The sequence below is a fragment of the Clytia hemisphaerica genome, unplaced genomic scaffold, assembly GCF_902728285.1.
Source record: "Clytia hemisphaerica strain Z4C2 unplaced genomic scaffold, Clytia hemisphaerica genome assembly, whole genome shotgun sequence".
NCBI classification, from domain to species: domain Eukaryota; kingdom Metazoa; phylum Cnidaria; class Hydrozoa; order Leptothecata; family Clytiidae; genus Clytia; species Clytia hemisphaerica.
In genome coordinates this window covers 619,396-635,925 of record NW_027104229.1, presented here as the reverse complement: position 1 = coordinate 635,925, position 16,530 = coordinate 619,396, and the positions used below count along the sequence as shown (strand labels likewise).

Here is a 16,530-nt window from a genome sequence, read left to right as displayed (position 1 = left end):
GGAATACACGGTTTTTTTATAACATCCAAAATTTTTGAAGCCTTCGGATGTTCTTAATTTTTTGAGACTTAAGCCTAAAAATATTCTAAGCATGTTCTTATTTTCATAATTTTGTGGCCATTCTTGTCCGTTTTTTATTAGTCGAATCCTCTACAACTCGAGCGATTACTCGATCCCGCTCTGTGTTCGAGTTACAGAGACTGAATTGTACTAAGAGATTTCAAAAAAGATAAGCTCTAGTTTAGACGGTCAACTTTCTGCCCTGCCTATTCTATAATTGTTTGAGTAGGCAAAAAGGGAGCACAAAGTTGGCAATTAAAGTCTTTGCTTATTAGAAAAGATTGAAAGAAGACATTGCATTGACGTCAAAAGAGGGCAACACATTGACTTTAGACAGCCAACTATCTGCCTACTTTGATTCACAATTCATGATATGCAACACTGCAAGAATTTTTGAGAAGTTCAACCCAATACGTCACTTTTTCTATTGTTTAAGTGACGTATTGGGTTGAACTTTTTGAAAATTCTAAGAGAAGACTCTCCAGTGTTGCATATCATGAATAAGAATAGGCAGGGCGAAACGTGGGCCGTCTAAACTGCTAGAGCTAAGATCTCGTGTCTCCAGTTAGTTTGACTTATGAATTGCCATGCAAAGAACTGCTGACTTTTCAAAATAAATTATGAGGGTTCCAACTGAAAAGTTTACATAAACATTGGCATTTAGATAGCTGTCACAATTTTATTATTCATTCCATTTTCACGATTGTGCATAATTTCGAAACCGCAGACTCCCTGCTAAGAATAGCATTTTTTCACCTCTATAAATCGATTCTCGCCGAATGATATAGTATTCAAGAATCAATAAACTTCTATTGATTCATTCAAATTCTGTGAAAATGAATAACCTGTGTTTTGAATAATAAGAACATCCTGAGAACAAGTAACTGAGTGCGAAGTTCTTATGAGGGTTCTGATACGAGATATTACATTCTCTATGATTGAGAGGGAAGCAACATACAATCTTACCATATCCCCGCCCCCGCCTCGATTCAAGACAATCTTAAGTCGATTTCTTTTCCATTTTGAGACCATTTTTGAAAGTAGGCATGCTGAATTACGGTGGTATGGTCTTTCGAATAAATGGCAACAATATAGTCTGTCTTGAATTGATAGGATACACTTCTAAATGTTAATTATACAATACACACTTTAGATTCTAAACTTAGGCTTAAGTAGAACTAAGGAAAGGTTAACTTCGCTTAATTAAATTGCCAACTCAAATTTTTAGAAAAAGTGAAAAATTTCAGAAAATTTTAGAAAATTCAAAACCTACACAGTATCGTTGGAAAGCTCAGTTCACGAGACTCGTGAATGAATATCTAAATTTAAAAGATACCGAACAATTTTGATAATTTTTGCTTCCCAAAGTTCTTATAAAAAATTATTAAAAGTAAAATTCCCACTTTCCAATTGAAGCAATCAAACAGAGTTTGATGACAAAATGAATTTGATTGTTGAATCAAAACTATTCAGGTCGAAAAAAAAACTCATCAAAGTTTGAAATTATTTTGTCAATGGGTGAGATATGTTAATTTTAGTTACAGTCAAACTTGAGTATAGTTTAATAATTAAATAAATGAAAATTTTTTCTTTATTTACTATAATTTTCAATATATAACTGTGCTTCTTATTTCGATCTATATTTCGTTGTATGGGCCACAAAGATTGCACCCAGTTGGTATATTTTCTATACAAAATATGGGATACATTTCTGGAAAATGTTTCAAGTGGTTATGTGGTTGTTTTCTAAGTACGGTATTGGAATCTGAAAGGAGCTTTTCCAGTTTCTTTTTGGTCATGTTTTCCGGGTTGGCAAGTCAGTTTTTGAAGCTTCTGAAGGTACTATTATCGACACTAAATCCGAATAATCTTTATTAGAAAATTTCAGAATGATGTACTGGTATTATACATAGGTTTGGATCACAGCTGGTAAAAACATCAATAACGTTCGTTTGTGCAGTGCAGGTTTTCAGGAATCATTTAAAATACATGTCGTAATGATAGTTATGATACTCAAGTATTTTCGACAACCAGACGGACGGAGCTACGTCAAGTTTTTAATTTTTTTGCCAATATTTCGTGTTATAAACAAAGTCAGATTATAGGGAATCTCAAGGCGAGTGATTTGATTAGAGATAGCGAACCTTAACTAATTATATAGACGTATTCTTGAAAAAGTCTAAAATATTTGAAGCCTTTTAAGTCCAAAATGTTCTTAACTTGTTCTTAATATTTAGACCATGGAAGCTTTATATGATTTTTTCCAATATCAAAAACGTTTAAGCAATGAAATTGTTGTACGTAAACCACCCTTTTATATCCTGCCGTCAGCCGCTCAATAATAAGAAAAGGTTAATTTTGTTAGTTGCTCCAGAGTTTCTGACGTCAATTTCAGCAAACTGCGAAGAAACGAAATAAAACCCAGGCTAATGAAAAGGCTAAGGAAACGCACGAACTATCTAATCATGCAATCATTCACCATATAGCAATAAACGTTTTTTATAAAATCAAACTATATAACACCCATGTCTCACAGCCCCGGTGGAAATTTTTTCTTCAGTGGGAATATAAATCCCTATCAAAATCCCAATGGGGATAGAAATTTTATTGTTCCAAGGTAAAAAAATCCATTGGAGATGGTTTTGGAGTGCAACTTTTAGACATTGAATTTCGAGTGGGGAGTTCGAGTCAATTTTCCAGTAGGGCTGGGGTCCCAGTGGGTATGTGACACAGGGGTGTTATATAAGAAGACAGGCTTCGATTGCCTAAAAACTGCTGGTTGGCGGTTAAATCCCTGACTGTTGGTCCAGCTCAAATATTTTCTTATAAATATTTTTTTTTCGAGGAAAATTGAGTGAGGGTCAAAATAAACCAACATCTTTTTTATTCGGTTACGTTATAAGATTTGATTAATTTCACTATTCAAACATACTTCCAAAAGTACATAATATTCAAACACTATATAAATCTTTTAAGATTCTTTATTTATATATCTTGTTAGCCTCAATTAAAGGTGAGGGTCTTCCTTTTTAACAAAAGTTTGACGAACATACAAGCAATTTTTGAGAGAAAATAATACGTTATAATTTTCACCTATTATGTTCTCAAAAGTTAATATTTAAGTTTTAAATCTTCTCTTTCCCTTTTTAAGAACTTCCGAATCTTGTTAACCCTTGTTAAATCCAACTCCACGATGGAGGGGACTTTTTGAAGATTTCTTCAGAAATTTGACTATTTTAGCACTTCATCTTTGCTGTTAAAAATTGAATCTCAGTCTATGTATCTTGACTCCAATAGTCTGAGCAAAAAAAGCGTCTCTCATCTCCGGGGAAGAGTCATACCTTAAATTCAGTAACCATTAAATGAGATATTCGACTCTCCTCCTCAGTTACAAAAATGTAGAATGTCAACCTAGCTGTCTCTACTTGGTTTTGTATAATTCAATGAACAAAACCTCTTACAAAGCATCCATACAGTCTGTATTGGATTACAGAGAGCTTAAGCATCTTAATAAAGAGACGTCAAATTGTCAAAGGTTTAGATTAAGATGAGGTCATTGGTTGGCCTTGGCGGTTTCTTGGTCGTGTGAGATTTTTTTTTCGAGATCTATTTTCAGGTCTTTAAGTAAGGTGGTTTGGTTGGCTTTAAAGTGATATGAATACTAGGATAATCATCGAGACCGTTTAACCTGGAAGCTAAACTATGTTTTTTTTAGGCTTTTAGTAGCTATAGCTCTGGATAGTAGGGCCCACGATACTCGGGGAGGGGGATTCAGATAGATATTTCATTTTACATAGATCTTTAGGATGGTTCCATTAAAAGGGTAGCTGTAATAAATCTAAGTACCCTAATAACTTTTTTAAAGGCTAAAAAAATTAAAATCTTAAAGGCTATAGCTATTTTGCTAACGTTCATATAACGTTAGTTGGGTGTTAATACTTGGAGCTACTCAGTCTGCTTCAAAATGGTATGATGAATTTGAAATTGTCCTTTGGTTTGATTGGTGAATTGTAATCATCATAAAACTCTTGGAGACATTCAATGCACGTTTTTTTTTATAAAAACAAACTATATAAGAACATAAAGCTTCGCTGGCCAAAATGTTAAGAACAAGTTAAGAACATTTTTAGGCTTACACGTTTTTTTTATAAGAACGTCAAAAATTTTCGAAGCCTTCGGATGTTCTTAGTTTTTTGGATTTGAAGCCTAAAAATGTTCTTAAAATGTTCTTATTTTCAGCATTTTTTGAGCATTTTGATGTAATTTCTTAAGAAATTGCATGTTTTTAAGTCTCCAAAGCCTTAGTATGTTCTTAGAATATTCTTAATTTTTTGGGCCTCGAAGCCTTATGTTCTTATATAGTTTGTTCTTATAAAAAAAAACGTATAAAACTCAAAAAGTTAAGAAAATCCAAACGCTTCAAAAATTTTGGCTGTTCTTATAAAAAAACGTGTATGGCGATATAAAGTTTTCGGATGTCATCGGTACTGAATAATTTGTATTGTGTCAAATCGTAGAGTGTGAATGAATACACTTACAGATTTAAAACTTAATCTTTCCAATATGTATTTTAAACTTGATTGATACTTTCTTGCGGTGACTGGTGTCTGTTATCAATCAAAGTAGGGCTTATGGAACATAAAACGTAAAGACCTTTAATGTAATAGATACTTTGAAAACGGCGCCCTTAAGGTTAAATACGAGGTTAAATACATATAGGGGTCTAGCTGGAGAGCTGACCTGAAGTGAGGTACCAGGGCCCACAACAAGAAATTTAAAGGGGGCGAAAATAAAAAAAATGTAGTGTTTCCGGAAACCGGCCAGTTGAAAATAAAATTTTTTCTGACCCGGCCACAGACTATGGGTTCATCTATATATAGTTCATCACAAAGAAAATCAAGTTAACCGTTCAAGCTATCAAACGTCGTTTGGTTAGATGTCTTCGCTTGTAAATCAAGTTTTGTTCGATAGTAGTTGATACATTAGTATTCAGGGCTTATTTCATACCGTGAGATCGGGTAACTTGCATCAGTGGAGGCAACCCGAGTAGTTAACCCGAACTAGGTTCTTTGATTGCGGTTTGGTATGACACATTGACGAATAAAGAATATCGTGTACACGTTTTTTTATAAGAACAAACTATATCAGAATATAAGACTTCGATGGCCAAAATGTTAAGAACAAGTTAAGAGCATTTTAAGGCTTTGCGGACTCTAAAACACCCGATTTCTTAGGAAAATGGACAAAACTACTTAAAAGATGGTGAAAATAAGAACATGTTAAGAACATGTTAGATGTTCTTATAAAAAACGTGTATAGAAATGTATTATTTTTCCCAATTGTTAAAAGATGTAACACTTTGTAAAGCTTACATCCATCTTTGATTCATGAACTGCATACAAATTTATAGTGAGTGGTGATTTTTAGAGTTTTTTTTCGTTTGAGCATCCAAAATTTTTCAAGCCTTCGGGTGGATATTGTTAAATTTTTGAGTTATAAGCCTAAAAATGTTATTAAAATGTTCTTATTTTTGTGCATTTTCCTAAGAAATTGGGTGTTTTAGAGACCGAGAAGCCTTAAAATGTTCTTAACTTGTTCTTAATATTTTACCCATCGAAGTCTTATGTTCTTATAAAGTATGGTCTTATAAAAAACGTACAACACCTTGTAAAGCTTAACAATTCATTTTTGATTCATGAAGTGTATTAAAAAATTAGTGGGTGATGATTTTAACAGTTAAATTTTACGGTCAAGCTTGTAGCAGAAGATGAAAAGATGCGTTAGATTGGTTCTGATTTAGCTTCATCGAAAATTAATCTCAAGTTTATCATTAAATCAACTATGATAAATGACCATAAATAATTACACGACAGTATTTAAAACAGACGCAAGTATAATTAACAGCTGATTTGCTAATTAATGGCATCTTGCATTTAAAAAGATTGAAAATCTGATACTCGCTTCGACGGGACGGACGGTGTGACGGAAATTGAAAATTGCGGGGAAACAGATGGAATAGCGGAATCGTGAACTCCCAGAAACCCCCTGCCCCTATAAAGGAGGGGGGAGTTTACCCTTTATGAAGTTGATAAAATTGTATTTTGTCATTGTTTTTTGACAAGTTTTTCCAAGTTTTTTAAAGATACAAAAAAAGATACACTACAACAACAAAGGTCGAAATTTCTTCCAAAGAACAAAGCAAGAATAAAAAAAGAATAAGTAATTCCCTGGGAAAATCCTTTATGGAAGAACACACTGTACGACTGATTATAATCCAATTTCACGATCTGTTCTTAACCCTTTAAGTGCCGATGTCGTATATATACGACATGGGCTATATAGGAGGGCGAAGCCCTCCTGTAATGCCCAGTTTGAGTTAGAAATCGTTATTTTTGGTCGAACTCGTAGGAATTAGGTTGTCCTTTATGGTCAAGCAAAAAAAAATTCAAAAGTGAGTCTTTCCAGCGAAATTTTAAGCAAAAAAGTCAAAAAAATGCAAAAAATTGACAAAAATTCACTTTTTTGAGATTCTGACCGTTTTTTGACTATTTTTGGTCAACGAGTGATCCAAGAACCTCCAAATTTGGCCCTGTTTTACTTTATTCTGTCTTCTAGTGAATTGATTTGAAATTTTACCACTGGGCACCTTTTCATCAGTTCAGTCAGGTCCGCGCAGCGGGCCTGACTGCTTTAATTCCCTAACCTACCCCCCCCCCCTTGGCCGCCGCCCACCACGCCCTTCCTAAATCGGGCGGCGCCGAAGGCGCCCAAAAGAAAGAAGAGACTCTAAGCTATCCAACGAGCTATATACGAGCTTCTAATTTCTTCTAGATCAGGAGATATAAGCCCTTAAAGTTTGAACTAGCGATTTTTCAAAAAAAAATTAGAAAAAAAGACCCTGGCACTCAAAGGGTTAAACAAGCTTCCAAACAACTAAATTATTCTTTCAGTAAATATAAGTCAAATAAAATCAGGTGTTAAATGAAAAATAAAATAAAATAAATTTTTCATAGGGAAAAATTTCAAAAGATTTTTCCAATTTTGTTCCAAAAGTTTTCTTTTTACGCGATAATTTTTTTTCACTTTGAGAAAACAACATCTGGAAGTCAGATTTCCCGCAAAAAAGCAAATTCAGATTTTTTTTTCTAAACTCATCTCTCTAACAAACCACACAAAGCTTTTGTTCTAATTGACTTGTTTTCAATCCTTTCTATATTTGAAGCATCTGTTTAGCAAGTCGTAAAAACCTCATAAAAAATGAATCAGTGTGCGAACATGAGATTTTTATATCAATTCAAAAAGTAGGCTACATTAGTATAACAGTTTTACTGTATCAAAGTTATTAAATTTTAATGCTGTTTTTATGAGTCGAAATTCAATACATCTATTGCTTGTTATAATGAGTTTGTTTTATGCTCAGAAATTAATGGGTAATTAACGAACAATTTTTAATACAATACCCATTGTTTTATATTAGCCGAAAATTTGATTTTTTTGCTTCTCGAAGCCGACATACGGCTCGATTGGCGCGTGAAGGGAAGCTGTAATTAGATACTTTTCTTTTTAATGATATTAACTAATTAAGTGAGGGACATATGTTTAAAAGTAGAATAGAAAATCTGAATCTGATTTTAATGTAGTTGACTTTAGTACACGATATTGGATCGTCTGGGTGGTTGTATGCTGGCTTTATTGTTATGCTTGTTGGCTTTTAACAGAGAAGCCAATATTTTTTTACTTCATCATTCTAAGATTCCATTGGAGCTTAATTATTTTAAACACGTCGTGCAATATAACATTTTGGCTCGATTGACATTAAAGTATACTGCTTTTGGTCATTCATTATACCTTTAAGGCGTGCTAATTGGACACTACGGATGTTACATAGACGCGTTGTGAAGTACCTTTCCCTAACTGACCTTGCCCTGCATCTGCAACTGATTCAATTCTTAGCTAAAAAGTTTTACCGCAAACAATTAGCTTCATTACACTTCTTCTACACTTATAAATGATCAGTTTTACTAGAAGGCGGTAATCAGTCTACCACCCATCTGGCACGCAGCGTTGTTTCAACGTTTATCTAACGTTCACAACGTCCATATAACGTTAGATGAACGTTAAAACAACGTTGTGTGCCAGCTGGGTTATGTTCACCGCAAACGTTTGCCTAAAATGCTATCCTTATTTTCGTCGGATTGTATACTCCACAGGGAGTAAGGACCTTTCTCGCAATTCTATTTCATAATACTGCGCATGCGTAATTTTCAACCGGTAGTGGATATTTAATGGCTAGAACCAAGTCAAATAATCCGGGTGGGGTGGACTCACTTTTTCGGTCGGGGTTCTGGACGGCCAAATCCCTTTTATTGATTAGACGGGAATGTGACGTTCTTTAGTGACGTATTTGTCGCTTATTGGGTCACTACCAGTTAGGGTCAGGGTTGGACTCGAGAGTCACAACTGAGTGCCCTGGACCCATTTAGAGTCACTTTAGGGTCAATTGGACCCACTGACAAAATTGAAAAACTTCGTTTTTGTAAGATTTTAGATTGCTGCGAATAAGGTCCTTTCTTCCCCTCACTCTCGAATAGAATAGACTTTATTTGATTTAAAGGTAATTCCAGACTTTGGCAACCATCTAAGAATGAAAGCACGAGTTCAAGATCTAAGGTAAAATATATCAGTCACTAGAATGGGTGAAAAAGACTACATATTTTGACTGAGATTTGATCAAATAATTCAACTTTAAAAAGCAGTTAAAACCCGAACACCGAACAAACTTAAACAAAATTTTGCAAACTTGAAAGAGAAATCACGCCAAATAGAGGAAACCTAAGCACTCCGTTTAGACACATGTTGTATATTAAGATAAACCTATGAAAATCACATCAGAAATTAAGTAAATATACATGTTCTTAAGAAATTTAACTTAATGAAGAAACCGCGAAAAATCAACTGTTAAAAAGCACTTTCACATGGGGGATATCTTTTGTTTTGTTTTTTTGACAGTTGGATATCGCAGCTTATTGAGGAGCTAATAGGCAGTTGAGAAGCAAAGTCTTGACAAGCATAGGCGGTTTTAGACCACGTCGAGATTATCAGGGGAAGAGATTTGTGATTTTAATTTTATTACATATTGTTGCACTTCTTCGCATATTGTTTCCGACGTACTTGCCCTATTGTCTTAAATCCGCCAGTGGTACAAGTTCCTTGGCTTTAAACATAATTGTTGCAGTTTTGAAAAAAAAATTATGTATTGAAAATAATGGCAGCGAAGGAAGGTTTTAAGAACCTTGAGTTTAAAAAAAATCAATGAAAAGATTGAGTTTTTATGAAATTTTTGGCCAAATTTTTGTGACCAACTTTTGTACATAAATACACCTTTCTTCTGAATAAATTTTAGTCAAAAAAATCAAAAGTACAAGTAAAACCAATAAAACACGGCGCGGAAAAACGGCATTCTGGGATACATTGAATGTTATACACGTATCTGTATCAGCAATAAAAAGAATGTCTTCTCATTGCAAAGCATTGTGGTTAATTATCCTTGTAGGGATTATAGGTGGAGCAAAGACCAACCGATTACCACAATTCAGTCAAGAGAAGCGAGCGAAATCGATCAACGAAGAGCAACCAGTTGGTAAGATATTTTAAAGTTTTTTTGTCAGTTGATGCTCTAGTACGTTAATTCGATTTCCAAGGGGAATTGGATTTTCATCGAATAAGGGACCGTATCAAATAGTAGAGTGCCGTTTATGAGAGTTTGTTGTTGACGGTGACTTTCAATATTATCGAATAATGGAATGTAACGATTAATAAAGCGTCGTTTAGGAGAGCTTCTTGTTAACGGGTGGCTTTCAATATTATCGAATAGTAGAAAGTCGAATAAGAGAGTGTACATTATGTACGGAAAGACAGAAAAAAGACCAATTGGCAACCAGTTTTTTAACCGTTTTTGAATTTTTATGATACACACTTTTTATATTTTTCCGGTGTTTCTGGGTAGGGTCATTTAATCCTGTAGCGAAAAATAAAATTCTATTGTTTTGAATTGTCCTCGTAACCTAATATTCTTCATTTTATGCAAGAACAGTCTGTTCCTAGACTAAATAATATCTAAAAAATATAAAGTCGGGTAAAAGAACAGCCTTTACTTAATTACTTTATGAGAATAGCGGTAAAAAGCCACAATCAATCAACTCATAAATTATTCAAAATTCTCTGATTGATGTCAACCAGAATTCATTGATGTATCGGTTAAAAAAACAACTTTATTTGGTCAGTGACTCACGCTACCAAACATGTGATTGTCACACTCTTACACTACAATAAAAATATTATCGCGGATATTATTAAGTCAACAGTGCCCTTCCCAGTCCCAAATCATGGGCCCCATCTAGGGGAAAATATCTTCAAAATCTTTAAAACAGATCAAATAAAAGGGAGTTTCTAAACATCGACCAGAAATGGCGACCACGACCAGCGACCACGACCGGCGACCAGATAAAGTTGGGTTATCGAGTTTTTCCTCTTTCTCCACCGTAGAGTCTTTCTCTTATGATCATTTATTTATCGAATTGAAGAGTAAAGCTCACCCCTGTCTCACCTACAGTGATTACAAAGCCACGTGCAAAACGTGTAGAGCAGCCATTTCAACGCTCTTGGAGCTTGAATAGAGTGTCAATTTCTATCCTTTTGTATTTTCGGCATCAAATTAATTGGTGACAAAATTTGTGCTGGAATTTATTTAGGAAGCTTTAAATTTGATCATCAGATCATTATTTTGTCAAAATAAGTCATTTTGGCAATGTAAGGACAATATAATAATTGATGAGATTGAAATCTCTAAAACTGGCCTTCCCAGCTTTTTCCTACTGACAATTTCTATCTATTCATAATAAAGGCATCTCATTCGGTACAATTAAAATATTTGGTGTAATAAAGTTTACAGGCATCACACTTAATTACCCTGTCAATATTTTTGTCAAAAAGTGTCACTTTGTCTAGAAAATGACTGGTAACGTCAAAAGTCACTTTTAGTATTCTCTAGCTAGAGTAATTCTCAGCCACGTGCTCAGTGGTTTATTTGAAAGCCACATCAGGACTCGATTTGGACGTTCTCTACGGTGGAGAGAGCAGGTAAACTCGATAACCCAAATTTATCTGGTCGCCGGTCGTGGTCGCTGGTCGTGGTCGCCATTTCTGGTCGATGTTTAGAAACTCCCCAAATAAAAACCTTAAAAAACCTTAAAAAATTGAACTTAAAAACCTCGCTTTTTCATGTTAATTTTCCGATGTTTAGGAAAAGGTTACATAGCATTTTTAGGGTGTTTGTGCAAAAAATGAGAAATTTTCTTCCATATCTTTTTTTTTTTTTTCAAATTTTGGCCCTCTATCTTTAAGATTGCTCGCCGGGGCCATGTAAACAGGATTTTGTACGGTTGCAGGCGTGGGAAACATTATGTATGAGACCGATAAAGCCTTTTTATAAACTCGAGAAGAAAATCCGCTAGAGACCTTTGAGCACTGAGATAATAAATTTTTCTCCTCCTGTACGTTTTAGGAACGTTCATTTTACGTTCAACGGCCACGGACTACGAGGGAGACGAGATTGTTTATTCCATCGAAGGTGACACCAATGGATATTTTCAAATCGATCCCAAAAATGGCGACTTGAAAACTGCAAGAATCATTGACAAAGAATCTTTGGTAAGAACCATGCACAGTTGGTCCCAGTACCCAGTCCGTACAGAACCTCTAAATAACGTTAGATGAACGTTGAAAAAACGTTGTTGTGTACCTGCTGGGTAGTCCCACTAAATGCCACAACTTCAAAAGTTTAAATATTTTTTGATCTCAATAAATGCGCGTACACACCCCAATTAAGAAAAACATGCCGATCTTGTTTTTTTATTCGGGCGGGTCAAAAAACAGGGCGGCATTTCTCAAGGTGCTCCTAGCTCCAGACTATCGGACGATATGATTCAAGTGGCACTTAATGGGTTAACAACGGCAGCCATTTTTACGGATTCTCGTTTTCTTCTAGTGTTTTTTTTTACTTAAAAGTGCATCTTATTCAAACCAACCTTATACTTCTAATGTTAACTAACTTTAAACTCATACTGTTTTCTAGGACAATAATGTTATATCTTTTAAAATCGTGGCTGCAGAAGGAAGAAACCCTAGTCAAAAGGTTAGATGTTATTAAAGTTTCGTTTTCCTTTAGAGTGAAGCATGGTTTCGTTCTCTGTTGATCTTATACCTGGGAGATATAGAATGCTGAGATAGAGCACCTACTCTCAGCTCCCAGTTATTTACTTCTTAGATCAGATAACCTTATTCAATCTATATATTCACCGAGTTGGTGCGAACCGGGGATCGAAACCGCTACGGTAACCTAAGATTCCAACGCGATAGCTCGATGGACGGACCATTATTGTTTTTTTTATAATTACAGTCTTATCAAAAAGTGGATATTATCATCAACGATATCAATGACAACCCGCCAGTCTTCACACCTGAAAGCACCGACAAAGTCGTCAACCTGACTGAGGTAGGCTCAACGGTCTGTTGGTTGGATCTTATTTTCCCATTCTCACGAGTAACCTTTTAGCACCAAACCCGAGTAAAGTCTGTTGGTTTGACCTTAATTTTACCATTCTTTCGAAAAGATTCTACCACCTAAATACTCTCGGGTACCTAATGAGCGTCCCCCGCCAATTGATTGCTCGAAATTTTTCTACCCAGGACATTATTATTTTTATTTTTAAGCCCCAGCGCGCTTATTACAACCCCCCCCGGCTTTTAGATACCTGAGAGTACAGCACATCTGAGCATTTTTTACTAATTAAACTAGTTGAAAAAAAAGGACCTAGAAACAAGAATGTGGAAGAACGACATATATTAGATCAAAGTTGAAAATAGAAATAAAATATTCTAGTTCTTTAAATTCTGATAGATATTCTCAAAAGTAAACTCCACCGTTTCAGTTTATCTCTTCAAAAACCAAGCATCAGCATAGAACTACCAACTTAGATTCGACTTTTTTTCTTTTTTAGAATCTCTCAGGATCGACGTTCGTTACACAAATCAGAGCGGTAGACAAAGACAAATCAACCTCAGGAATCTTATTCTATACAATTGCTAAAGGGAATGAGGTATGAAATAAACCAGGGATTTTTGGAAACAAGTTTGTAACTTCTTGGTGAAGGATATTTTGTCTCAGGGGTAACAAACAATAGTTCAGATTCCATTTGTCCAGGAGTTACCTTGTATATCCGGGGAGGGATAGTCCAATAAAATCCGTTAGCTATAGTTATTATAAAGTTCATTGTACATAACAATGTTATGTTTAGTATATAGCGATGTATAGTAAAGATCAGAGATCTGACCTCAAGGAAAGCAAGTGTTTCTAATGGTGATAAAAGTGACTTGAAAAACAAAAAAATCTTTGAGGGGCGTCAGTCACTTAAAACGTTATATTCATCATGGCGCCCCATTTCACATTCGCAAAGCGTAATGGGTAATCAGGACCACTGCACGCTAATGACGACTTACTATTGGTCTAAAGTTTTGAAAAGTTTAAAGATTTTTGCGTCTAGCTAACCGTTACTAAGGCACAACCAGTCCTGATTACCCATGATTCATTTCGACTGTGAAATGGCTTATTCGTTTCAATTTCTTTCTACAATAGCCAGAATTCGTTAAATTTATCTTTCTTTATTACGTTTCTTAGGCGAAATACTTCAAGATGAATTTATACAATGGGAAAATCACAACAACAAAAGAATTAGATTACGAAGCTGTTAAATCTTTCAAACTTGAAGTCATCGCAATGGTAGGTATTTTTTAAGTGCTCCAAGAAATTGGACGCTAATAAGTATACAACTGACACCCTCTAATTTGACACTCTACTATTATACGACGCTCTACCTTATACGATAAAGGTCAAATTCCCCTCGAAAATCGAATTAGAGAGTGTCAACTGTAGCTCTAACTGGAAAGTAGACTATTTAGAGTTGACACATAGAGTTCAAATTATCATCAAAAGCGGGCTCACATAAATCACATATCTCACTATCGTAATAAAAATAACTAATCTCCTATCAGATCCTTATTACTCTACGTACGACACGTATTCATTCTAAATACCAAGGTTAGCGGACCACTTATGATGTTCATCCAAAAGTCACTAATTTCACTACCTTGGTAATAACTAGCAGATCTTGATTACTCCACGCACGACAAGTATTCATTCCAAATACCATGGGATAGGGTATTTACCCATGTTGGCGGACCGCTTTGATTATCCTCATCCAGATTCGGAATAAATATTAAATGAAATTTTGAGTGTGAAATGAAATTAGGTTATATCTTGCATTTTAATCCTTGTATAGGACGGTCGCCCAAAATCGAAAGGCGTACACAAAGTGCGTACGAATGTTTACATCAATGTTCTTGATGAAGATGATAATGGCGCAAAATTTGATTCCAATTATTCGAAACCTATCATCGAAGGGGAGTATACGGTATGTGGTCATATTCACATCGCATCGAAACTTTGCATTTATAGCCTTTACAGGGTAGTACACTATATGCGGTTAAACCTTACCACGTTTTGACTATGAGGAATGCAACTTTGGTATGGGAGAACCGTTTTTTAACGATCTTTTTTTTAAGTAAAGTGGTGAAAGCATGGGTTTTTTCATCGAGACGGAAAGACAGATTTTACACAGGAATTTAGCACATATTCTTGAAACTTTAGTGAAATAAGCAGAATTTTGAGACGAAAAGGCCTCTGTATACTTCGTTGATACGGAAATCCGCCTGAGACAGAGAAACTTTTGACACTGTAAGTCATTCACCAAAACTTTCTGTTAATCCATGTGCTTTATCAAAATCCTTTTAAAATTGACCTACTTTCAATGAAATTTTACTTTTCAGGGTCAAAAATTATTGCGAGTCCATGCTGAAGATCAAGACAAAGGAATAAACTCTCCAATTATTTACCGAATTGAACCAGCATCGAATCCAGATAACATTTTCTCTATCAACAAGGATGGCTATATCTTTGTGAATGGGATCATAGATCGTGAACGAACTCCGGTTTATAATTTGGAGCTAAGAGTAAGATATATGCACTGGCAATTTTTAAATTATCTGGCCAGTGCCTTCCCACTAAACCAAATCTTAAACTGTGTTCAACATCTGTAAGGTTTGGATTACGGCATTTCGTCAGACGACGCGTTACGGATTTTGTAGTGGGAGGCTTGGCTAGACCTTGTTTTCTGAAATTTCCGGGTCAAACTCCAACTAAAATATTTTCAAGCTTACGCTCATGGGTAGTTTAATCTGACTTGGTAAGCAGCACATCAAAGGCTAGCGAGAAATTGTTCATCTCGTTTCTTGCGTTAATTACCTAGAAAAAACGTGGGTGACGTATAGTACAGGCTAATCAAAGGCCGACTATCATTCTCTGCGGCAAAGTTGGTCCGCTAATTTAGCGAAAATATAAACGACTTTATATTTCAGGCTGAAGAAGAAGAAGACAGCCATTTCAACCCACTGCACCGACCAGCGAAAGCCACACTAACAGTTACTGTTGAGGATACCAACGATAACCCTCCCATCTTCACACAACATAATTTTCTTGGTCACGTGACTGAACATGAATCACCGGGAACTCGAGTAGCAACTGTCAAAGCTGTAGACAGAGATGAGGTAATAGTCGAAATTTTTCTTTCATTTCCAGGCCTTATAGTTGATTTGGCAAAATACAACTCAAAGGCTTCATATATATTTTTAATGAATAAGTACCCCTTTATAATCAATCATCAAAGACAAGTGTGGAACATTTCAGCCTGATGGAATTTTGAAAACTCAAAGCATTCAGCTAATTGTGAGTTGAATTCTAACTTTCATGCCCTTGGCTCGGATAAGTAAAGTCTTTATCCAACCCAAAGAAAATCTTTACTCCCTTTAGTTGTATAATAATTGAAAAGCAAGTCAACACTATATATCGTGTATCTAAACTCGATTATCATTGTTATTTTCAGGGAGAGCACGCTAAGTTCACTTACAGATTGGAAGGGAAAGATTCTGAAATGTTTCGAATCAACGAAGAGGGCGATATCTTTGTCAATGGTGACACTGATCGTGAGAAGAAATACCTTTATCGTTTCTATGTGAGTCAAAGTTGATTTTATAACTTTATAACCCTGTGTCGGATCTGATTAAAGATTTCATAAGGAGAGCGTAGGTTTATCGTTTCTACGTGAGTACACGTTCTATTTATAATAAGAGCATCTAAAATTTTTAAAGCCTTCGGATGTTCTTAGATTTTTTCTTCTTAACCGTACTGTGAGTATTTTGTGCATATTTTCTAAGAAATTGGATGTTTAGGAGTCTGTGAAGCCCTAAAATGTTCTTAACTTGTTCTTTACTTGTTCTTGTTCATGGCCACCGAAGCTG

At 35.2% G+C, this 16,530-nt stretch overlaps 1 protein-coding gene across 1 annotated transcript in view; it reads left to right on the top strand.

Moving 5' to 3' along the window:
• Window positions 1–16,530, top strand: part of LOC136815896 (cadherin-related family member 1-like) — a 30,838-nt gene that overhangs the window by 4,690 nt on the left and 9,618 nt on the right. The window contains exons 2-11 of the mRNA XM_067072345.1: window positions 9,614–9,700; window positions 11,624–11,769; window positions 12,194–12,253; window positions 12,518–12,613; window positions 13,119–13,217; window positions 13,796–13,897; window positions 14,457–14,588; window positions 15,004–15,186; window positions 15,592–15,780; window positions 16,116–16,244. Coding sequence (XP_066928446.1) covers window positions 9,614–9,700; window positions 11,624–11,769; window positions 12,194–12,253; window positions 12,518–12,613; window positions 13,119–13,217; window positions 13,796–13,897; window positions 14,457–14,588; window positions 15,004–15,186; window positions 15,592–15,780; window positions 16,116–16,244 — 1,223 coding nt within the window. The remainder of the gene's footprint in view (window positions 1–9,613; window positions 9,701–11,623; window positions 11,770–12,193; window positions 12,254–12,517; window positions 12,614–13,118; window positions 13,218–13,795; window positions 13,898–14,456; window positions 14,589–15,003; window positions 15,187–15,591; window positions 15,781–16,115; window positions 16,245–16,530) is intronic.